This window comes from Sarcophilus harrisii, chromosome 2 (genome assembly GCF_902635505.1).
Source record: "Sarcophilus harrisii chromosome 2, mSarHar1.11, whole genome shotgun sequence".
Lineage (NCBI taxonomy): Eukaryota > Metazoa > Chordata > Mammalia > Dasyuromorphia > Dasyuridae > Sarcophilus > Sarcophilus harrisii.
This window is the reverse complement of record NC_045427.1, coordinates 648,107,249-648,132,017: the sequence shown is the minus strand read 5'-3', so window position 1 is coordinate 648,132,017 and position 24,769 is coordinate 648,107,249. Positions and strand designations below refer to the sequence as shown.

Below are 24,769 nucleotides of genomic sequence, written 5' to 3'. Positions count from 1 at the left end.
GGTATACTGATCAGATTTTACTTTCAGGGGTCCTCAAACTTTTTAAATAGGGGGCCAGTTCACTGTCCCTCAGACTGTTGGAGGGCCGGACTATAGTAAAAACAAAAACAAAAACAAACAAAAAACAAAAACAAAAACAAAAATAAAAAAACAACTTTGTTTTGTGGGCCTTTAAATAAAGAAACTTCCTAGCCCTGGGTGAGGGGGATAATCATCCTCAGTGGCTGCATCTGGCCCATGGGCCATAGTTTGAGGACCACGGATTCTAGATAGTAGAATAGGGGTCACAGTTCTAGGACATACAAGGTCTGAAAGATGCATTTATTTTACTATGTAATACAGACAGATTTCTTCTTACATTACAGAGTAGTTAAAAAATAAAGAGTGAGATTTTCCAGCCATCATCTCTGAATATTATCCTCAGGAAAAATATGAGAATATGTTCAAAATAGTAAACTAGGTAAATAGTATCTGGGGCATCCTTCTGATTGACACCCCCTACTAATTCTTTCAGAAATGCAAATTAGATGACTATGGCAATACCTGCTTTTAATAAAGTCCTTTCAACTCTTTGTTTACAGCTTATGTTACTAGATGTTCACTGAAATGGACAAAGGACTGGCATCTCATCCCCTCCCTCAGTCTTAGGTTAAAGGGTCTGGGGCTCACAGAGAAAGGTCTGCTCAGCTAGATTAGAGGAGGTATTTTGCACTTCAAAGTGCCTGACCAACAATGAGGGGCATCTGTTCCATAACCCTGACCTATAAACTATGTTAAACATCGGTCATTGTATCTTTTGTCCTGTAATGTCAAGTCACTGATTAATGTCAAAGGTGTCAGCAAGGGGGAACAAGAATGCTTATAAGGCTGTCCCTACTTCAGTTGGGCACGGAACCCTGCCAGAATCCTACTGGAGCTCCGTCCTGGCCATGCAGACCATCTAGGCCAGTTACAAATAAATTATTTCTAAAGTATGAATTACTATGGCCATCTTGATTGCCTGGGCTATTTCACTTGGAGGTCCCACCGAGATAAGCCTTTGGCTCAGTCTGACAGCCAGTCCCTCTCCCTGGAGGGCGAAAGAGATTCTGAATCCTAGGGGGTGGCCACCTAGAGACCTTCCTGGGCCTCTACTATTCAGTAATCTCTTTTCTGCGGACCAGGAGAATGACACCCAAAGTTGGCATAAAGCATTCTAAAAGCCAGTTCTGGTTAATAAGATTTTGAGGGGTCCCTGTAGCTGCCTAACTATGCCGCAGCCACCTGCCTGGTCTGGTGAGTACTCCTGTATCTGTAGCAAAAGGGCCTAGCTGGATGCAGCGTTGATGGACCCTTGCTGACACTTCATGGACGCCATCATGAAGGTCCTGATCTGGTTCTGTTTGTGTGAGACTAGTCTGTCTGTTATGTGGTCTTTACCCTGTGTGTTCTGTGTGATTTGTCTGTCTGTTTTGTTGGTTGAAAAGCTTTGTTAAGAACAACGTTGCAACGGTGCTTACTAGAAAATTGTGATTTCTAACTTTTAATCTGTTGCACTGATTCGTAAGCAAAAGCAACAGGATTAACAAAAATGTAAAAGGTGAAAATGGAGCTCTGCATGTGTCTCTGTGTGTCTGTTGGCCTTGCATTTTGTGTTCTGTGTTAAAAGTTAGCAAGCATGTAAGAGATAAAAATTCAGCCTCTGTGTTGCAGGCTTAGAAAATATCAAGAAGTTTGAAAAATCTTTCTCTCTCCCTCTCTCTGTCTCTGGCTGACTGCAGCAGCCTGTGAGGAAAAGGGAGAAAAGAGAGATAAGGGAAGAAATAAAAAAGAAATAAATAAAAAAATAGATTTAAAGGGATTTGAAAGTTTGGAAAGTTAACTATAGATAGATAGATAGATATAGATATAGATATATATCTAGAAGAGCAGTGTGCTAACATTTAAAGAAAAGAAGTTTGAATGGAATATCTAGGCATTCTCTGTGAAGGCTGAGAAAAGCACTAAACAGGCTTGGAAGTTCACAGAAGCCCCTTTGGATTCTGGAAGGGAAAAAGGGGAATTCAAGGTAAAACAAACTTCTCTCCGGGGGCAGAGGTCCTAGAAAAAGTCCCTAGTCTGTCTGCTGATTTAAGAGCTTTGTTAAGTTTTAAGAACAATGATTAAGGAATTGGGGAATTGGTTGTTTGAAAATTTGCTTAAATATTTTAATTAATTTGTAAAGTGAATGGAACTGGCTAAGTCTTTTCCGGAAGGAATTTGATTACAAAGTTTGGGATGGTTCTGGAAAAAAAAAAAATGGTGAGAAGTGATTTTGCTGTAGCCTTTACATGCTAGATTTGTTTATTCTGAGTATAAGATCTTGGAATTTGTTTGATTGTTGATAACTTTCTTACTAAAAAGGAAGAAAAAAAAAGAGAACAATAGAATTCCAATTTAGCCTGGGCTGGGTCCTGGAAGCTCTGCCTGGAGATGCTAATTACTGTCAGACAACACTCAGGTAGAATATGAAAAAAAAAAAAAGCCTTTGTAAAGACCCCTGTATTAGTCTGGTTCAGAGTTTGTTACCTTCTGCAATATACTGAGTTATTTGTTAACATAAGTTATACTTTAATCCAGCTCTGCTGGATATGTGTGGGTTTTGTGGAGGTTTGGGCTATTCACTATAGTATGAATCTTGCAGGTTTTTGAAGGAAAAAGGAAAGAGGAAATGCAGGTGATTTAGGAAGGACTGATTTGTAGGGGAAGTCAGAGGTTTGCATGGTTTTAGGAAGGTGAAAGAAAGACTTTTGGGAAAAGGTGAAGAGGTTGGGGAGGGAGCCACTCACCCATCCCCACTGCCTTCTACTACCTGGGCAAAGGAGCATCTGGGTAGGAAAGTTCTTTAAGGAGATTGTTCAAGTATATGGCTAGGGAGAAAGAGAAAGTTGGAAATGGGTGGATTTGGGAAGAAACCTGATATTGGGAAACTGATGGGCTAAATCTTGAAAAGGATCCCCATGTAGGAAATTGAGTGGGGAACCTGAGCGAAGTTTTTTTGGGGGGAAGGGTGGCCACTTGGAATCCTCTCCTCCCCTCACCCCTCTAAGTGTGTTCCTGCCCTTTTTTTTTTTTCTTATCTGATTACGGCCAGTGCAGCAAACTGTGATTTAAAAGAACATGCTTACTTTTAGGTTAATTGATTGAATATTTGTTTCTTGATACATAAATGTTTTCTGGTTTAAGGAATATGATCATAAATGTGATCCATACTTTGGTAGGAATATTTCTAAAAGTTTCACTGCTATGTTAAAAAGCTTCTTGAATTCTTCTTTTATGTGGAATTGGGTCTTTTGTATAAGTTTAAAATTGATTGTATTGGGTCATCCTGAAGTTATTTAAAGGACCTCTGAAAATAATAGTTTTTTCTTTGTCCTTTTGGAAATGTTTCTGTTATGGACAATATGCAATTTGGAATGTTTTTTCTATGTATTAGGTATTTTAAAAGCAAAATGATTTGTATGTATAACGTTCACTCATGTAACATTTACTTAGATATGATAATTGTTCTAAGTTGTGAACTTATTGAGAAAACATTTCTTTCTGTTATTAATATAAGGTTAGGGTAAATCATTGTTTAGGAGTTATCAGAAGTTTGATTAAGGAAGTCTGCTATTGGGGGTAAAATTTCTTGGGCTTATAGTTAATTAGTTAATGCTATTTGGGAGTTTTAAAGCTCCACCCTCTGACGGGTACTGGGACAATTGATTGAAAGAAAACTGGGTTAAAGCTATTTTATCCTGTATGTGATATTATGTTATAGTTATGTTCTTGCATTTTTTTTTTCCTCCTCTAACTGATCTCTATGATCAGAGCAATGGTCAATGGAACTGTTAATGCAATTCAATTATGTCACACTTTGCTATTTTCAGTCTGGTTATATGTAATCATTGTATCCTAAATGCTTGGTCGTCTGTCTGTTACTGGATATTTGTGTTTTGTTTCTTTAAGGTTTCAACATGATCAGAGGACAATTAATAATGGTCTATAAGACTGCAGACATTTGCCTGGCCTGTAAAGCAAACTCATCTCTTCACATAAGGAAGCTGCTGGATTCCTCTGATTTTGCAGCATTATGGTGAACTAAGTCTTTCTATCTGAGACTGATCTAATCTTTATTTGTTAGATTTGTGTTTTTGTTCTAGATTTTGGTCCAATCACAGATATTGACGTGCATCTGGGACCTAGATCAGCTATGATCAGCTTTGATTGTCAGCATGACACACCCACTCTCCATGGAATGAGAGCCTCCTGTCACTTCACAGCCTGAAGCAGCAGTTTTAAATGAGACCATGGACTGGACCCTGCATCTAGTGTACTTTGGACTGATAGGAGGGACTTTGGGAATGGTTGATGACTGACTGTTAAACCTTGCCTGGATTCTCTATTACTGTGTGTTTAAGATTTGGGAGGGGATCGTTAAAACTGTGTAATTATTGCTGTTATGTTTGAGGGCTTTTTAGGAAATGCTACTGTACTAGTCTGTTATGTATAGGGATTTTGATTCACTCTTGGGATTTATATGTGGAATGGTCATTTGATAATTCCTTTCCGTGAGAAAAAAAAAAGGGGGGGGGAAGGAAGTGATAGAACATTGGGGAAACTGGTACATGTTTTTCTCAAAATACCTGAAAGAATGGGAACCCCTAGCCCCTATTTATTTTGCCTTAGACACTTCTGCCCCACCCCCATCTCATTAGTTCAGATTGAATTTGGATGCTTTAGCTTTAGAATCCCTTATTTTGTTGGAATTGCCCGGGCAAACTCAGTTTGGGGGATTATTTTGGTTAGAAAAGTTTTAGAAATCAGACACCTATCTTGGCACTGGCAGTCTCTCTGATCTGCGTTTTTCCATTCCTGTAACCCCAGGTTATTAAGTATTTCAGCATTTCAAAGGACCTTGTTTGATATGAGGCACCTAAAAAGTTTGGGGTTTGCCTGCCTTGATGGTCTAACTGTACATAATGTGCTCTGCAATCTGATCCTTTCTGCATCCCTGTCTGTTTCTCTGTGGGGGGACAGGTGGAGCTACTACAGCCTCACCCTTCTCCCCTGCAGAGATCTGCCCCTCTGAATGGGTCTGAGCCCTTGGCCCGGCTGCTCTGTAAGCAGAGACTGAGTTAAATGCACAAATGACCACAGACCTAACTCACAGCAAACTGTCCATCCCAAACTGGATTCTCTGGCTGAGATGGTACCTCAACTATAGAGGACCTGACATACTTGCAGCAGGGAGCCTTTGGACTGCTGTTAACTGGGGTTATCAGGGAGATACTTATCCTTGAATTTTTCTAGTTTTATTTAATATTGGGCCACAGTTCTCTTTAATTGTCCTGACTCAGTTTCCCTAATTGGTTCTGCCTGGGTCCACTTGCTCTAAGGTTATAAAATGTTAATGTGAGACTCAAGATAAGGGGGAGTTCAGACTTCCTGGCTTCTATCATAATGTCCAGTGTCTCCCACCATGCTGTCAGAACCAGATCCATGGTCTGTTCCTACTCTCTATGTTCTGCCCCTGCCCCTGCCTTGGTTTACCCCTGTGGTTGTACCATATGTGTGTATGCATGTCATTGAGAACTCACAATAACCACTGGATACTTTGAGAAGAGAATTCTGTCCAGTCAATCAAACTCTCCCCTTGATAGAATGTTGGGAGCTCTCTGATCTCTGTCTTGCCTCAGTTTCTCTGGCCTTACATTTGCCTTGTTAACTCTCAGGTCGATGCAGACATAAGGACCCTAGAGGGTGTCCTTACTCATCTAGGAAAGTCAATGGGCTCCCTGGCAGAAGTTGTGTGACAGAACAGCCGTGGGTTAGATTCATGAAGCAAGGGATCTGTGCATGGCACTGGGAGAATCTTGTTGCTTCTATGCAAATCGGTCAGGTGTCATTAGGGAATCTCTTGCTTCCCTGTGTAAGCAGTTAGATGACGGGGAGGCCAGTCATGAGGCTTCAATCGGTTGCTCTATAACTGGCTGACCACCCTCCTCAGGAGGTACAGGCCCAGTCCTCTTGTCCTTTCTCCTCCTCCTCATAGCTTCCTGCATAAGAAAGTGCCTCATCTCTTACATTCAGGATAGTTCACAGACCCTGGAACTTTTCGCTTTTAAAATGGCTTTTTCCTGGTTGGCCTCAGATGAGTCACAATTATGAGTGTAAAAAGGGGAGAGTGAAAAGGACAAAGGACTGGCCTCCAGTTCCCTCCTTCAGTCTTAGGTTAAAGGGTCTGGTGCTCACAGAAAAGGGTCTGCTCAGCTAGATTAGAAGATGTGTTTTGCACTTCAAAGTGCCTGCTCAACAAAGAGGGGGATCTGTTCGATAACCCTGATTTATAAACTATGTTAAACATCTGCCATTGTGTCTTTCCTCCTATAAAGTCGAGTCACTGTTTAATGTCAAAGGTGCCAGCAAGGGGGAACAAGACTGTTTATAAGGCTGTCCCTACTTCAGTTGGGCATGGAACCATGCCAGAATCCTACTGGAGCTCCATCCCGGCCATGCAGACCATCTAGGCCAGTTACAAATAAATTATTCCTAAATTATGAATTACCATGGCCGTCTTGATTGCCTGGGCTATTTCATTCACAAACCATCTCTTTAATAATACTTCCTAGATGTCCAGGCTACTCTTTAATATTTTAAAGACTCCTAACTCATCCACATATTGCTTAAATAATGACATTTCTCTTTTCAGAATAATGTCTCTCTTTTCACTTATAAAAAGTAAATCAGTCTTCACTTTAACCGAAAGTATATAACATCATCATGTGACCTTTGTGCACAGGACTCCCTAGTCTGTTAAAATTATTGCTTGACTTTGGAATATAAGGACATTTGTTCTTTTCTAATATTTCCACACTTTTCCCATTCCAAATCACCTTTGATTTTTAAATGAACTTGCTGCAGATAGTGATATTTGATTACTAGAACTGTAATAAGTTGAAGATTTTTTAACTACTCTGTGATGTAGAAGAAATCTATTTTTGTGTTCCATAGCAAAATAAAAGCATCTTTCAGACCTTGTATATCCTAGAACTGGGACCCCATTATAAAAATGTTTTTGTAAGATTAGAAAAAAAAAAAAAAAAACAACTTTCTAACACACAGAAATTCCAGATCTCTGAAAGACTTTGAAGGATTTCCTCTGCAGTCACAAAGTCAATCTGATAACAGTGGAAAGTGTCATAATGCAGGATGGTCTGACTTTAAAATCCATTTAAAACACTGAGAAGCTATGTGATTTCAGGCCAAATCACTTCACTTCTCTGATCTTCAATTTTTTATTTATAAATGTGATGTTGATAATTCCTATAATTCAGGCAGCTAACAGATAATGGCAAACTTCTGGACTTGGAGTCAGGGAGAACTCAATTGAAATCAAGCTTCAGACACTGTGATCCTGGGGAAGTCAGTTAACCTTTGTTTGCTTCAGTTTCTTTACATAATAGCACTTGTTTCCAGGATGGTTGCAAGGACAAAATGAGACATTTATAAAACAGTTTGCAAATTTCATCGTCATTACCTTCACTTTCATAACCTACATTCAGTAGTTGTTGGAAGCCTCAAATTATATGATGTATGAAAAAAATTGCAACTTGAAAATACCTTTGTAATTGCATTCATATTTTTATATTGAACCCATAGTCAAATTATTCTTTCAAGCACCCTTTATTATGTTGTTGTGTTACATTGACATTATGGACAACTAATATAATTATGTCTCTTTTATGTCAGCTACCTTCTAGCCACACATTTCTCAGTGCAAATTAACTTCTGAACTCAAATATGGGGTTATGAAGTAATTCTTATTCAATTTTGTCTATTTAGATGGACAGCATCAGAAAACTTGACTAGACGTCTGTAAATTTGCCTTGGGGGTGAAATATGTGAAGACCTGTGTTCAAACCCACCTCTGATATTTAATAGCTAGGGATCCATAAAGAATCTATAGTCCATTAGAGCTATAAGACTTCTTTCTTACATATGAAAGAAGTCTTATAGCTCAAATGATAAATTAAACTGATGAAATCAAAATTAGTTTTCCTATCATATCAATTCCTTAATAAATTTTAAAAAATGACTTGTATTTCAGCGGAATATTTGTCCCACAATTAAATAAAAGATGAAATTTTTAAAAAAAAATATACAATTTCCATAAAAATTTCCATAAAAATCAAACTTTAAAATATGATACATTGAATTCAGTGTTCCTGTGGAAGAATCAAATTTTTCTAATAATATCTGAAGCTGTAGTCTGTTATGAGCCAGAACTTGAAACAAGGTGATAACTCAAGGGAGATGTTAGAATCCTAGTGTTAACTCAATGGAATTGATGCAGTGCTTATTGGTTCACACCTTAGAGCAAATCCTTACAAAGTGATGTCAGTTGCCTAATTTAGCATGTGATTAAGCAAATCCTCTAACCCACTAATGTATTTAAGTAATCAATTCAATATGAAGATGAATTTGGCTTTTGTAAAATGCAGCAGTATTATTTTTAATGTTTATCCTAATGTAATGAGTATATTAAGATGTTATTATCCTAGTTATGTATTTGTAGAGAAAAGTTCGATGTTTGAATGTATGTGTAGGCCAGGGGACAGGATTAATCAGTTCCATTAACTAGAAGGTAGAATTTGGTGTAAAATTACACAAGACTCCGACCTTTGGAATGAGGCATGATACACAAATAATCACGGTAGCTTCACATAAATGAGACAGGATCCAGACAGAACTGGGAGGGGAATGAGAATATGTTTGCATCAGTGTTGTTCTCCCCGGGGTTACTCAGTACTGAATTGCTTGGGTAGAGAGAAATAATGATCTAAGTTAGAATGCTGGCATATTGCTGGACAGAGTGAGGCTGTTCAGCATCATTTGTTAATCATAACTAAATTTACATCTGTATATATAATCTGTTAGATATGCATTTTATTTTGAGAATTCATTTACAGTAAAATTTTCTTTGTAGGAAGTGCAAAAATGTTATCCCAGGATAACTTATTTATTGTTCAGGCTGGGTAGAAGATGATTTAGCAAATCCTGCTATGTTTTTAAATATATAATTGGAATTAAGTACTGCTTTTCCCCATTATTCTAATATTAAATGTTATCTATTTAATTCATTTGTAGAAGAAAAATTCCTCTACTTCACGTCCATCCCAAAGTTTTATCACATTGGGGAATAGGCCTGAAATCTCAAAATCTGCCCACTCAATTCAAAATTTGGAAGGACCTATCTACCCAGTAAGAGCTCAAGAATGGATAAAGCAATGATCTTGTGTACCACATGAGAATCAGGCAGCCTGAATGTTCAGTAGTTATATCACTTCATCACCTAGAAGAATATTTTTTCTTTCCTAAAACAACTCTCAAAGATGATACATTAAGTTGTAAAGGATTTTTAACCTCCATCAATGACTATCCACAGGTAAGGTCAATGAGCTTTGAATAATTCAAGTAAGAATCATTTCTCTTCCTCCCCTTTCACTAAACTTGAGATTTGTGCTTTTGAGGATAGGTTTGTGTATTTGAGTGAATGAGTTTGTGTGTGTGTGTGTGTGTGTATGAGAGAGAGAGAGAGAGAGAGAGAGAGAGAGAGAGAGAGAGAGAGAGACAGAGACAGAGACACAGACAGACAGGAAGAGAGGGACAGAGAGAGATAAAGAAAAAAAGGTGAGAGAAAAGGAAATAGAAAGAGGAAAGAGAAAGGAAGAGTCACTTTTGAATAACTCATTCTTCCTTCTAAAACAAATTATCAGGGTTACACAAGTATTGTATGGACAAGAAGATTCAAATTCATTTTTTCCTGATCCTAGTCCCATTCTCAATACATAATGTAGCAGCATTGCATTCATAAGGCAGTTAAGTACTGCAGTGGATAAGAAATTGGACTTCCAGTCAAGAGCATCTTCATTCAAATTTTATTTACAGAAATCTCACAATTTCAGTAATTTTCCAGATTTGATGACTACAACTTCAGATATTATTTGGAAGATTTGATTCTGCTGTAGGAACACTGAATTCAGTGGGGTACCTGATATTTAATTGCCCAAAATAGAATTCATTATATTTTCTACTTAGATAAATCCTTTATCCAAACTTCTCCATTTCTATCCATAGTACTCAAGTTGATAGCCTCACTTTTAAAATTTTAGTTTCACTCCAAATCTTACATGACATATCCAGATAATTTTCAAGATTTAACATCTCTCTCTACAATTATATGCACACATATGTACATATACATACATATATATATGTACATTTAGAAATATAATGTTAAAAAATTAGTTTATAGGACACTGAAACATTGTTAGTGGAACCGTGAACAGATCCAACCAGTCTGGAGAGCAATCTGGAACTATGCTTAAAAAATTATCAAACTGTGTAGACCCTTTTGATCTAGCACTGTTTCTACTGGGTTTATATCCCAAAGAGATATTAAAGAAGGGAAAGGGACCCGTATATGCAAAAATGTTTGTGGCAGGTCTCTTTGTTGTGGCCATAACCTGGAAACTGAGTAGAAGCCCATCAATTGGAGAATGGCTGAAAAAAATTGTGGTATATGAATGCTATGGTATATTATTGTTCTGTAAGAAATGACCAGCAGGATGATTTCAGAAAGGCCTGGAGAGACTTACAAGAACTGAGGCTGAGTGAAATGAGCAGAACCAGGAGATCATTATACACAGTAGCAACAACAAGACTATATGACAATCAATTCTGATGGAAGTGGTTCTCTTCAACAATGAGATGATTCAAACCAGTTCAGTTGTTCAGTGATGAAGAGAGTCATCTATACTCAGAGAGAGGACTGTGGGAACTGCATTCTCACTCTCTCTGTTGTTGTTTGCTTGCATTTTGTTTTCTTTGACAGTTTATTTTTTGCTTCCTTCTTGATCTGATTTTTCTTGTGAAGCAAGATAACTGAATAAATATGTATATACATATATCAGATTTAATATATATTTTAACATATTTAGTGGACTACCTACCATCTAGGGGAGGGGATAAGGTAGAAGAAGGGGAAATTTTGAAATAGAAGGTTTTGCAAGGGTCAGTGTTGAAAAATTACCCATGCATATGCTTTGTAAATAAAAAGCTTTAATTTATAAAATAAATAAATAAAAGTAAAAGCTCAAATATAGCTGAATTTAATCAATACCACCCAAAATTTGGTGGTTTTTTTTGTTAATCTGATGGCAAGCAATCTGAAAAGATAAATTCAAAATATAGGGAAGACTTCTCCATAGCCTGTTGAAAAACAAAAAGTGTATCCAATATTATGAACTCATTACATTTTTTTGATTATTTCATTCCCTTTGTTTTTTTAATGTTAAACTCATCAGCCAAACTTAAACATTTATGAAAGTATTTTAGCCTACCTTGACTAAATTAATAAAAATAAAATGAATAAATAAAATTTTAAAAAAAATCTTATTTTTCAAGTCAGGATTTGAAATGAGGCATTTATTAAAACTAGAACATCCATAATGGCAGCAACTATTCAATCTGAGGTGCAGAAAAATTCATTCTGATAATGCTTAGTAAAAAGTATATTGGCAAATCACAAACACATGTATGTATCCCAGAGGGAGTTAAAATCAAATACATTAGCACAAGAGTGTAATGTTTTCAAGATAAGGCTATTTCAATGAATCCTTCAACTTATTAAAAGTTGGATGACTTACCAGATCATATTCAGTAAAACAGGATATAAGTGAACTAAAATCAATTTCTTTTTTCATATTTATATTGTTGATAATTGTTTGAGGAAAGAAAATAGTATGAAATGTAAATTTCATCTTATGAGATCCTCCACTGCAAATGAATGATAGGTTTAATGTTGTATCAGACCATGAAGTAGCCTTTGAATAAAAATAATCTTACCTAGTACATTAAGGCTATAAAGTTCTTTATGACTATCATCTCCTTTTATCTTCAAAATTACCCTTAGAAGTAGTTGCTTTTATCAACCTTATTTTACAAATGAGGAAACTGAGGCACAGAATAGTTATATATTGTGTATCTAATTTATATTTTAGTATATTTAACATCTACTGGTCAAAAAAAAAAAAAAAAAAAAAAAAAAAAAAAGAATAGTTATATAACTTGACCAGAGTCATACAACTAGGAAGTTTCTTATGTCAGATTTGAATTTCGTCCTTCCTGATACTATCCCAAGCACTCCATCTACTGAACCACTAGTTAGCTGCCTCTTGTCAGTTTCCCTCCCCTTTTTCCTTTGCCTTTTTCTAAAGAGTTACTTTTCTTTACTTAAAAATAGGATTTAGTTATAAATCTTTGCAAATTATATGGAACTATTTTCACATTTTAGAGATGAGGAGATGGGCCAGAAAAGTTAATGACCCGATCACACAATTAATAGCACCAATTGGGTTTTTAAACAGGGTCCCCTGGCTTTAACTCCAATATCTAGTCAAATGTGTTGTTCTGTGCTGTCCCTGAAAGCAAAGTTTTATAACATGGAATCATTAAATTCAATTGTTGCTAAGGTTTTAATATAGTTCATTATAATCAGTTTGCAATAATTACAATATTATGATCATTCTGCGTTTTGTTTTCTAAATTTAAGATTATTATTATGATAAGAAGTCCAAAGGCTTTGCTAAGAAGTTCATGATAACACAAAAAAGTTTGAGAAACTTGGTCTTAAGAGTCTAAAATTATATCATAGAAAGAGATAAAGAAACACCTATAGTGAGTGATAGAAAATAATTGGCTCAAAGAAACTTTCATCTTGCAATTTAGTAACAAAGCTTCAAGGTGAGAAAGCTAGTATCAAACTTGAGAGAACGGCGAGGAGGTATGGCAATGATGGACAACTAAGTTCAAAATCTATCTCTTACACATAGGTGCTCTGTGACCTTGGATAAGTCACAACCTTTTATTGCTTTATAAGAGAGGTGCCAAAAAGAGTCCGACATCACCCTAATGCTGCACCAAATTAACATATAATTGGGAAGTGTTTAGCAAGATAAGTAAAAATGGAATAAAACAGGTAACTTTATTTTATTTTTATATGACTTTAATTATATACATATGTATGTATGTATGTATATGTGTGTGTGTGTTTGTATATATATGTTATTTCTTGTTGGGATACTTTTGTTCAAGTTAATGGCCCCAGTTTTCATGCGAGCTTGACATCATTGATCTAGACAACATCAAAATAGGAATATTTATTTTTTTAAATTATTGCTTTGCACTTGTAAAGTTAGTCAAGTAGAGAGTTCCCACATGGAGAGTTCCAACCATTGAGCACTCTGTTCAAGCTGTGGTCTGACTTACAACATGTAATAAGGTTCTTACTTTTGTTTCACCTAGACACTTTTCTTCAATGAAACAATGGATCCATGGCCCTTCCACCTCACACACCAATAAACATAATGGCACACAAATGAAGGAATCACGGAATGAGAATTATGGTATATGTCAATCACAGACTACTTCAATTCTAGAATTGATAGATGGGCCCATCTCCTGATGTTCAATCCACAAGTCAGTAAAGAATATTCTAACCAATATTTATTCAGAAGAATGTGATTAAAAGAATTCTTTTAATTAATCATTAATTAATTATCTATTAATAATCCTATTTTGGTAAACCATATCTTAATTTGTTTGTCAATGTACCACATAATAAGATACATGTAGAGCAATTCATTTATAGTCTAACTGGAATGAATTAGGGAGAACTAGAGCTTGAGGGGCATAGAGTCAAAGGAATTCATATTCAATTCAACTCAACAATCATAAATGAAGTGTTGGTGACTATCTGACAGTGTGTTAGGCTCTGGGAACACAAAGTGAGGATGAGTATGGGAGAGAACCATGGTAGATAAATAAAGACTTCCTGTCTACGAGGAGTTTGCATTCTCCTGATGGGAATCACAGGAACAAAAAACTCTGGTACTGAAGATCTTAGATACCAGAGAAAATGAGAATGTATTTTGATATATAAAGAACTTTCACATGAGGGAGGGATTAGCCTTATTCTTCTTGGCCGCAGATAGAAAATATAGGCCCAGTGGGAGGAAGTAGCAAAGAGACCAACTGAAGCTTGATGACAGGGGCATGGGTGGGGGAAAAGAATAAGCTCTAATAATTCAAGGTACCCCAAAATTGAATGGGGTGCCTCACACGTACTATAGTCTGTCAAGTAATGTTTAGATGGCAATTTGTCTAGTAGAAAATTTGCTTGGAATAATTAGGAGTGAATAGTCTGTGAGGTTCCTTTCCACATAAAAATTCATTGCATATGTATATATGTTTGTGTGTATGTATATGCATGTACACATATATACAAATATTTGTACCGATGTATATGTACGTGCACACATACACAGACATGTACATATCTTACATGCAGGTACATAGCTATCTATTCCATGCAACGTGACATGTGTGTATATGTATGTCTGCACGTGTGTTCATCTATGATCTGGATAATCTGGAGCAAGTATATCATAAAAATGGAAAACTTGGGGTAATTGAATATCAGCATCTAGAATAGACTGTACAGATTTTGAGTGACATACTGACAAATGTTTGAGGAATCACCATCAGAAAATTACCTGGATAAAGACACCCAAGGAGTTGAAAAATATGCCTGAGGCAATCTATTACAGTAGCAAATTAGGTCGAAGTGCACATCTTCTCGATTAGCTACATCTCAAACGTGGTCTGATAATCGAAAGGGTTAAAATATCTAATGTGCGACAATTGAAATGAAAGGATGAATAGTCTTGTATTTTCTAAGAGAAAAGAAAGTGAAAGTATCATAAATCATGATATTACACAGATCATTGTTTATAAGGCCATGGGTAAGGTGACCAAGACAACTGAATTTATATTGACATTGAAACAGGGGAACCTGCTGTGGAGATTATTGATAGAATGATCCTGGATAGCTTCTGTTTGGAATGGAGTTAAAAACAAATATAAATAGACATAAGCATGTATGTATATGCATATATATATACATATACATATAATATGCTCATCCATAAATCCATACATATAATGTATAATCAGCAAAGATCCAAGAAAAGTCTGAAGTACATTTTCCATCTTTTTTTCACTGTTGTCTTAAAGGCAAGACTATCTTTCCAGTCATTAAGGCCCCAAACGTCTGTGTTCTCTCCAATTCTTCATTCTCACTTTCTCCTTATAAATAAGCAGGTAGTGTATCTTGTCCTTTCTCATATAATTTCTGCCAGCTTTTGCAATACTCCCCTGCTCTCCACTTAGACATCTGCCACCCTCACACAGGCTCTTATCCTCTCTTCACTGGGTTGTTGCAATAACCTCTAATTGCTCTCCCTGCTGTAAATCTCTGCCCACTTGAATCCATCTTCCATACAGCCACCACAATAATTTCCCTAAAGTACAGGTTTAACCATGTGATCCTCTCCTCCTTCATTCAACGAGCACCAGTAATTCCCTAGTAAGGACCATAGAATCAAATAGAGATGAGCTTTTGGGGCATTTAAAGTTCTTGACCATTCCCACATTTTCCAGAAATTATGCTCTTTGATGCCTTTTCATTGTTCCTTACACATACTATCCCCTAACTCCTCTCTATGTCTTTGTACCGATTGTCTCAATGCTCAGGATGTCCTTCTTCCTTATCTAATTTTTGTGGAATTCCTGGTTGCCTTCAAGATTCAGATATTCGTCACCATTTTTATGAGGCCATCACTAATCTTCCTCCCACCATTCATAACTCCCAAGCCATTACTGTCTTTTCGTGCAAGATAACATCCTCTAAGTTTTACATATTTTGTTTATATTCCTATACCCATGAATTCATAGATAAAACATGTAAATATGACATGCTAGGACTTTCATATCTGCTCTGAATTACAGGAAACATATAGGGGGTTCTATTCTAGAAACCAATCATTGGTGAATAAAAAGATCAAATTTACTCCTTGGAGAAGTAGAATTCTGCTAATAAGAGAAGAAAACCAGGCTATTGTTTGGACTAATTTTTATTCTACTTATTGAGTCCTGTGCCAAGGAAGAATCATCACTTGCTGAGATGAATCTTCTCTAATGCTGCCCAAAGCTCCCTTTATCTGAATGTCAATTTGTGCTCACAATAATTACAGAAATCTATACCACGGCGTCCTTTAAAAAAGATGGAGAGGGACATGTATAAGATATGGAAAGTGAATTTAATCTTCTAAAAAATAGGTCAAATAAAATATGCATTTAAGTCATCAGTGGGCCTCTTAATATTTGAGCTTCAGCTTAATATTAAAAAAACTGTTACCCAGAGTTAACAAAAAAGGTTTTTTTAAATTTCCTATTCTTTCTAATTCCAAATTTTTGTGTATGTGTATGTATATGTGTGTGGGGAGGCAAGTTCTCATTCATACACTTGCATGCACACAAACTTGACGTTTTCTTATGTTGTCAATATGTCATCTCTGATAAAAGAAACAACGTTTTCTGCATCCAGATGGACTAAAGTCCAGCCTTTGCCTCTTTGCCATAGCTACAATGGTCTATGGTTGACTTTACTGTTAGTTGTTCCAAAAGGGAGCACAGGAACATGTCAGGGGAGAGACACTCACATCAGATGGTTCCATAACTTTGGGTTGTCAAGGTGGCTTTGGAAGTAGGCCTTCAAAATGGGCACACTGGTACTCTGAGACATCTTGGATACTTGTGTCTCACAGAGGTCCTTCAGAGCTCCAAAAGTTCATTTTATTTATCAAGGTTTACAGAAAAAAAAAGATAGGAGTAACCTGATTGTTATAGGAAGAAAAGGATGGAGCATCTTGCTCAAAATAAACTGCTATTTTAATTTAATAGCATTTTAGATGAGGATGAAAGGGGTGAGAGGAGAATCATGAGGTGTTTGTGGCTCTTAAAGGGCAGCAAATGGGATCGGTTGGTGTATACTTGGCTTTTGTTGACAATGTCCCTCTGTTAGTCAGATACTAGTTTTGTGTGAAATATATGTTCAATTTAAATTGCACAATTTCTTTTCATAAAACAGTTATTTGAAAACAGGAAAAAGTTATATATAATAACAATGTTTAACATGTTACTCTCCCACATTAGAATTATATGCTTCTTGAGGAGAGCAGTATTTTTTGTCTCTGTACCATATAGCTCTAGTTTCTGGGACATAGTCAGTGGTGAATGAATTAAAGAATTGATAGATAAGAAAGACTTGAACTAGCTAAATCTCATTGGTCCATCTAAAAAAAATCACTATAAATTATTTGTGTTGGGTTTTTTTTAATATGAAAATAAGAATACCTCATAAACTGCAATTTTATTCATCCAAAATACAATATCAAATGACACAATAATTGTAAATTATTTAGCACAGTATCTGACAAAGAAAGCAATATATAAATGCTAACTAGTATTGGCTATTACTCTGATACGTTGAATAGAGACTCAGTCTCAGAGCTACATATAATAACTTCAACTAAACCTCATATAACATGATTTTAAGGCTCTTCACAATTCATCTTCCTATGGATACACCACAACTTATTACAATCCTTACTAAAAACATGGCTACTAGATTTGAGTTGAATATGGTACACCATATATAAATTGATTAGAGAAGAGAACTGTTGAAACTCAGTAAGACCTGAAACTATTAGAAAGGGATTTATTCTTGCCTATCAGCTTGTGGGAGTGGACATGTTTAGCAAGACTATCACTATATGAATGGCACAAAGTTAGGATGAAGAAATCATCCATTTGATCGTAGATTCAGTATATAGAGACATTGACTTTTGTAGGATAGAAAATTGAATCAAATCTAATAAATTTTGATATTAGACTTAAAATAAATAGAAATATGGTTAGATGACATTTGGGGTAAAACAATAACTGATATTTATCTACTACCTACTATGTGCTAAGCATTATGGTAAATATTATCTCATTTGATACTCATAACAACACTGAGAAGAAGAAGCTATTATTATGGTGCCATTTTATAGAAGAGGAAATAGAGGCAAATAAAGGTTAAATGACTTCCCTGGGCTCTCACAGCTACTAAGTGGGTGAGGCCAGATTTGATTTCAAGTCTTCCTAGCTCTAAGTCCAGTGGTCTACCCACTATGCCATCTAATTGGCTTTTAGAAAGCATCAAAGTCAATAGAGATGACTATAATGTCTTAGCCATCATAAAATAAATAATCAAAATGAATAAAGGGGCACTTCCTAGCTGTGTGACTCTGGACAAGTCACTTAACCCTAATTGCCTCAGAATAAACCCAAAACATGCAAAATATAAATAAACTTTTAAAATTTCCTTAATAGAATCAAATTAATAAGTATATGAGAAACCATCATCTTGATATATTCTGTATTGGTCACCCCTTCCACTCTTCCATTGGAAGCTTTGTGTTCCATTCTGTATAGACACTTTTAATGTGAACATTGAACTCTGAGTTCATTTAGAGAAGTATAACCAGATGATTGATCAGGAAAACAATGTTCATGACTGGTTGGAAAAAAAATTGAAATCTTTAACTTGGTGCAGTGAAGCTTTAGACATCCGTGAGAACTGTCTTCACATACTTGAAAGACTGCCATTAAAAAGAATGACTTTTTTTTTGTCCCCAAAGGATATAACTAGGAGAGATCTTTGGGACTCACACAAAACAAATGTTGGCTCAAAGGCATGTAATCAGAGCTCTAGCATTTGGTGCTTGCAGAGCAAGCACAAAGAGATGCCTTGACTTTATTGCAAAAGGATAATTGGGATATGGGATAATTGGATGCTGCTTAACTGAAGAACTTGGGAAAGTATATTCCCATGGAGAACCTCACTATCTTCAGGCAGCAAAATGGAAACATTTGACTAGCTTGCTTAAGTAAACTTCATGAAATCTGAAATTGTAGTTAAGATCTGATCTGTTTCTTGAAATATTCAAAGAGTATCATTAATCTCTATGGGACAAAAATGTCTAATCCACTCTTCTATATTTTGTTTGCTTCTCTTCAGCTCCCCTCTATAAACGTTTACTAATCATGTCTACTTATATTATTCTTGCTTAATTTTTGGTTTTCCCATGAACATAACATGTAGCTCGGTAGATGAACTATCTAGCTAAATGGTATTTTGTATATTGTAGAATGTCTCTTTTCTCACCAGTAATTGCGGTGGGTTAACTAAATTAGAAAATGAAGAGAACTGAGTTCATTCTTTAACCACAAAGAGAACACTCCCTAGTTACTACTTACCAAAAGTACAATGAGTTTCTTTTGAAAGCTCTGAACTTCTTCCCATTACAGATCTTTTAAAAGAAGAGGCTGGATTATTGTAGATGGGATTCTGTACTAAAACCTTCCAGTTCTAGATTCTGATATTCTGTGACAATTATAGAGAGACTAGGTTCTAGATTTTTACTTATATTATTATTTGTCATTTAGTAATGATATCTTTTTATCTTAGCATCTTCATGACAATATCATTTACTATTCTCATATGGTTGCTGTGAGAACAGTATTTTATAAACAGTGAAGAAATTTATAGCTGCTACCCATTATTATTCTATTTTCTTACAAAAAAGGCTTGTCATTCATAGTGTCTTCCTAATTCATCCTAATATAATGAAGTTTCTGGAGGTTAAAAAAAAGAGAGACAAGACGTCAAACATTACTTCCTGATTAACTTGAAAAAAAAATATGGCTGAATAGATGAGAATGGATTTCCAGTGGCAAAATGAATCTTTAGTACCCTGCTAGAAAAGTTTTCCAAAAACACTGAACAAAAAACTCATCATCTGAGATACTTTTTTACATTTTACATAGTTTCCCTTAATTTTCTTTTTAAATGAAACACCAAGATGTATTTAGTAGCGTTAAACATTAGAGCCAGTGGTAAGTTGTGAATAGCACCAGAAACACAACATGCATCTCAATTTGTCTCTCTATTGATCTAACAAAATGATAGGAAGAAAGAGAAGAGAGCAGCTGACCTCGTTCACGGTGGCATAGTAGCTCTCATGCTTGAAAGTAGGAGAGTTGTCATTTCTGTCTCTCACCACAATTCGAACTTCATGGTAAATAACGGTCCCCACTTTTTTGTTGACACACTGGACTTTCACCACAATGGAATGGATATTCATTGGTGGCTGCAAGGAAGAAAGGACATTTTAAAAAGTGCAACTACATTTAATCCTAATTATCTGAGCAGTATAGACATCATTTATAGATATTCTTCTTTATTATAAAACCATACACAAACATGACTGTCCCTTTGGAAATGACAGTTTTCAAATTACCTGGAATAAGATAAGATAGGGGGATCATAATCTGTTTCTTTTATAGATTAGATGTGGAATCCAGTTGTGTGTTATATGAACACACAACACACATGTGCATACATATGTACAGATATTACAAATATTATGCATAATTGACTAGCAATAATCAAAGCTAACATACTGTTGGTATAAGAGGAAATATTTTGTTATGGATACCATAATAATAACGCAATGTATTTTAATTTGTTATATTATGTGATGGTAAGTATAATATATTATGTCATGGTATTATGTTATATTATGTCATGGTAGGTATAATAGAAAGGTTAATGATGATGAAGGCATAACATATTTTATCATCGCACATAATATATAAATCATATACCTATATAGACCTGTGTGCATGTCTTTGTATAAACAGATATATATATGTGTGTGTGGAGAGATTGGGGGGGGGGGTAGAGAGGAAGGGAAGAAGAGAAGGAGGGAGGAAGGAAGAGAGAATAGACATATATAGATGGCTACATGGCTCAGTAGACCTGTAGGCACGAGTTCAAAACAGGCCTCAGACACTCCCTAGCTGTGTGACACTGCTCAAGTGACTTGACTTCTGTTTGTCTCAGTGTACTGGAGAAGGAAGTGGTAAAGTACTCTGATATCTCTATCATGGAAACATCATATTGGTATGCTGTGGTGTAGGGGGGAGGGGGATGACAAGGAGTTGAAAACAACTGAAAGAACAACAGAACAACAGATAGAACTTGTACAGGCCTAGGAATCAAGATCTGAGTTCACATCCTGCCTCAATTAATAGCTATTTATCTATGATGAAGTCATTTTCCTCCTTTCCACTTCAATATTTCATCTATAAAATGGGGATGATAATAACATATACTTCATTTTTATGTACCAACAATAGTGATGTAGCAATGACAAAATATAATGGAAAGAAAACTTGATGTGGAGTCAGAGCACCAGAGGATCTCAAATCCCAGCTCTACTCCTACCTGTGTGACCTTACTCATTTCTTCCATACTACTGTTTTCTTATATAAAATGAAGAGTTCAGGCAAAGTGACTTCCAAAATGGTCTAAATCTTATCTCGTTCGAAAGAAATAAATCCAATTATAAGAATGGTAATGTACAATATAAAGGCATGACCTTTGCAAACCCATCTATGAGTATCAAGAAGGAGATATGGGTCAAAGGACAGAAATAAAAACAAAGACAAAGTCATAGAACAACAGAAACATGCTCCTAACATCTTAGAAAGAGGCTCTGGATGATGCTATTCGAAGACAAAATTTAAAATTGCAATAAAAGCAAGTTTCAAGAATGTTGGGAAAGTTGATTTGAACATAGATTTGTAGACTTTGATCTAGATGCAAAATTATAGGTCATTAACCTCATTTTTACAGGTAATGAAGCTGAGGCTGAAAGAGATTAAGTGGTTTTCTTAGGATTACAAAGTTAATAAATCTTTGAGGTACAATCTAAACTCCAATCTTCTTGACTTCAACTCTCGCACTTTACATGATATCTTTGTTATCTACCATCCAATGGAAATCTCATTCTATAAAAAACTAAGAATTTTGGCACTCTTTTTATGTTATTTTTTCAGAAGACAAAAGAAGCAAAAATGGGAACTATCATTTTAGATTTTATTCTGACCAACAAGGACAAATGGGTTCAGAAAATGGAAGAGAAAGAAAGCAATCTTGAAAAAGAGCGATCATTTTATCTGGGATATTGTTGGGTAGAGTATTTCTCAAGGAGAACAACTGAGATGATGAAGGATAGGGGAAACCTTGTCACAGAATATACATACAAAACTGAGGAAATGACAAAGGCTTTCCCTACAGAAGAATATTTGGAGTTTTTATTAGTGTTTATATTTAGCATGTGTTAAGTCCTTTACCTTTTGTTAAGGAGATTGATTTAAGGTGATAGATATACATGCATATGTATAATATATGCATATCCCTCCACAGGTACATATATTTACATACACCCATGTTTGTACATATGCTTAAATATACACATTCATATGGAAAAATATGCCCACATATTGACCTGTAAATATGTAAATATGTGTGTATACTTTCATATAAACAATCTTTTTTGATACATATGTCAACTCTCTGAGGCTGTGGCTATTCACAGATGAGGAAATTGATGTAGACAGAAGTGACTTACTCAGAATCTCACAATTAGCAAATAGCTGAAGCAAGATTCAAACTCTGTTCTTCCTTATGCTAAATTCAATGATCCATTTCAGCTCCAACTGCAATGATTTAGCTTTGACCTTCTTTGTGGGATTATTAGCATAATTGAATGAGACCTTTGATTTTATTGGTAAAAGGAAGTCCTGCCAAGGATCATCTCTCTAATAACACAAATCAGCATCTTTCTTGAACCCTAGAATTTGTGTCATGTGCACTGCCACTCGGAAAGTACGTATCAGAGATTGGGACTGAAGCCAGGGTTTCTTAATCTGTCTGTTTCTTTATATACATTGTCATTCTTTTCTTTAATAGGAAGTTGATATTTTTCAATTTTTTGAAATACTTATATATGAAAGAGGGACTTGATCCAATGTGTGTAGTTCAGAGGGTAAAAAAAAAAAAAAAATCACATCAATGGTTGACAAAGGCAACAGATTTCAACACATTGTGGCAAGCAGGAAAAACATTGTGTCACTTAGAACTGTCCAGAAATTGAGTTCTGCCTTTGAGAGGGTCTGTGATAGAGTATAGAGTGGTATAGTTGGAGCCAGAGATACCTCTTTTGATTCCAAATAATTCTATGATCTGAGTAAATCATCTAATCTCTGATGTTTTCCCCTTACTTTAAGCAATTTGATGACACATTGGATAGACACTGGGCCCTGGAATCAGGAAAAGGTGGATTCAAATCCAGCTATAGACACTTGCTAATTGCCCACCTAAACAATTCGCTTAGCCTCTCTTTGCCTCAGCATCTTGATCTATAAAATGAGGATAATAATAGCATCTAGCTATAGTGATTCTTGTGAGGATGAAATAAGATAATATGTGTAAAGCATTTTGCAAATCTTAGAGTAATATGAAAATATAAGCTATTTCTATTTTTATTTCTAAAATGGGCACAATAAAACACCACAGGATTATTTTCAGGTCCATTGGAAGTATCACACAATGTGTTTTTCAAACTTTAAAGTGCCATATAAATACTAGTTTTTACCATCATTATCATAAAAGGCTGACTTTTCTGTCCTTGGAAGTGTTCAAGTAGAGACTAAATGCTAAAGCTTTAAAAAGAGGATTCCTGTTTTGAACAGGAGATTGGATTTAGTGACTTTGGGGGCTCTTCTAACTCCATGAATATGTGTATTTGAATGGTTTGGTGGACAGATAGTACATATTTCAAAACCAATCTAAAACAAGCTATGGTTATGCTCCAAACAATCTTCAGAAACAACCATGTGAATGATGTTAGTCTTTCTTTGGGCCTGAGTTTCCACAATTATAAAATGGTGAAGTCAGACTAAGAAACCATAAAAGTCCTTTTTTTTAATTTTAGGTCTGTGATCCCAATATATGGCATAAATTCTGGCTCTATAATTTAGGAGGATTTTGGATTGAAAGGTCTTCTGAATCCCTTTCAATTCTATTTTTCTGCTTCTATCATATTTAGCTTCTAAATATTACATGAGAAATATTGAAAACCTTTCCATTTTGATTCCTATTCCATTTGCATCAGAATTATTAGGACAGAAACGTCATAGCCCTTGCAAGTAGAAGACCAATCATTCAGGTACACAGGCCATCAAATCAAGCCCATAAGTACCATACATTAGGCAAGTCCAGGACCCCTGAAAAGGTTTTCACTCCACAGTCTAGTTCCCCTCCTCCTTCCCTCCTTCCTTCCCTCCCTGTTTGCCTAGATCGAACACAGAAGGCAATAAATTCTCACCCTAATGGTTCAGAGTTGAAGGCAAGAATTCCCCATGGCTAATATATAACAGACACATTGTAATCTGATGTTAGAATAGATTTTACTTGGCTGTATGGGATGGTTGTAAATATGTCAATTGTAATTCTACTAAGTAGATTAGTGAGAGGTTAGGGACACCAAAGTGCTTAGGAATGGGCTAAGGAAACTGTGGTTTGCCTGTCATAGCTAAAGGCAAAAAATAAGTCACTGTAATTTAATTTTCACTAATTCTCTTTAATTGTTTTGTTCAACCAACAAAGAAATTTTGCATATTTTGGGAGTAACTAATTGCAATAGTTATCTTTTATAGATAGTCTAAGCTGATAAGCTATTTTACATATTTCCCATGAATAATGTTTAGCAATGCAGGGGAAATGTCTAAAATTTTTCCATTTTTATCTTTCAAGAATCAAAAATTTAAAAGGATCTTCATGTTGGGAATTTATCGAGGTGATAAATGTAGAGCTTAGTGGCTCTCTCCAAACTATTAGAACAAAAAT

The 24,769-nt window shown here is 35.6% G+C and overlaps 1 protein-coding gene across 2 annotated transcripts in view; it reads right to left on the bottom strand.

The window, feature by feature from the left end:
- The window catches only part of PCDH15 (protocadherin related 15), a 2,067,151-nt gene that overhangs the window by 611,410 nt on the left and 1,430,972 nt on the right, over positions 1-24,769 (bottom strand). For both annotated transcript variants that reach the window (XM_031956966.1, XM_031956965.1), the window contains one exon: positions 20,007-20,162. In XM_031956966.1, the coding sequence (XP_031812826.1) occupies positions 20,007-20,162 (156 nt within the window). The remainder of the gene's footprint in view (positions 1-20,006; positions 20,163-24,769) is intronic.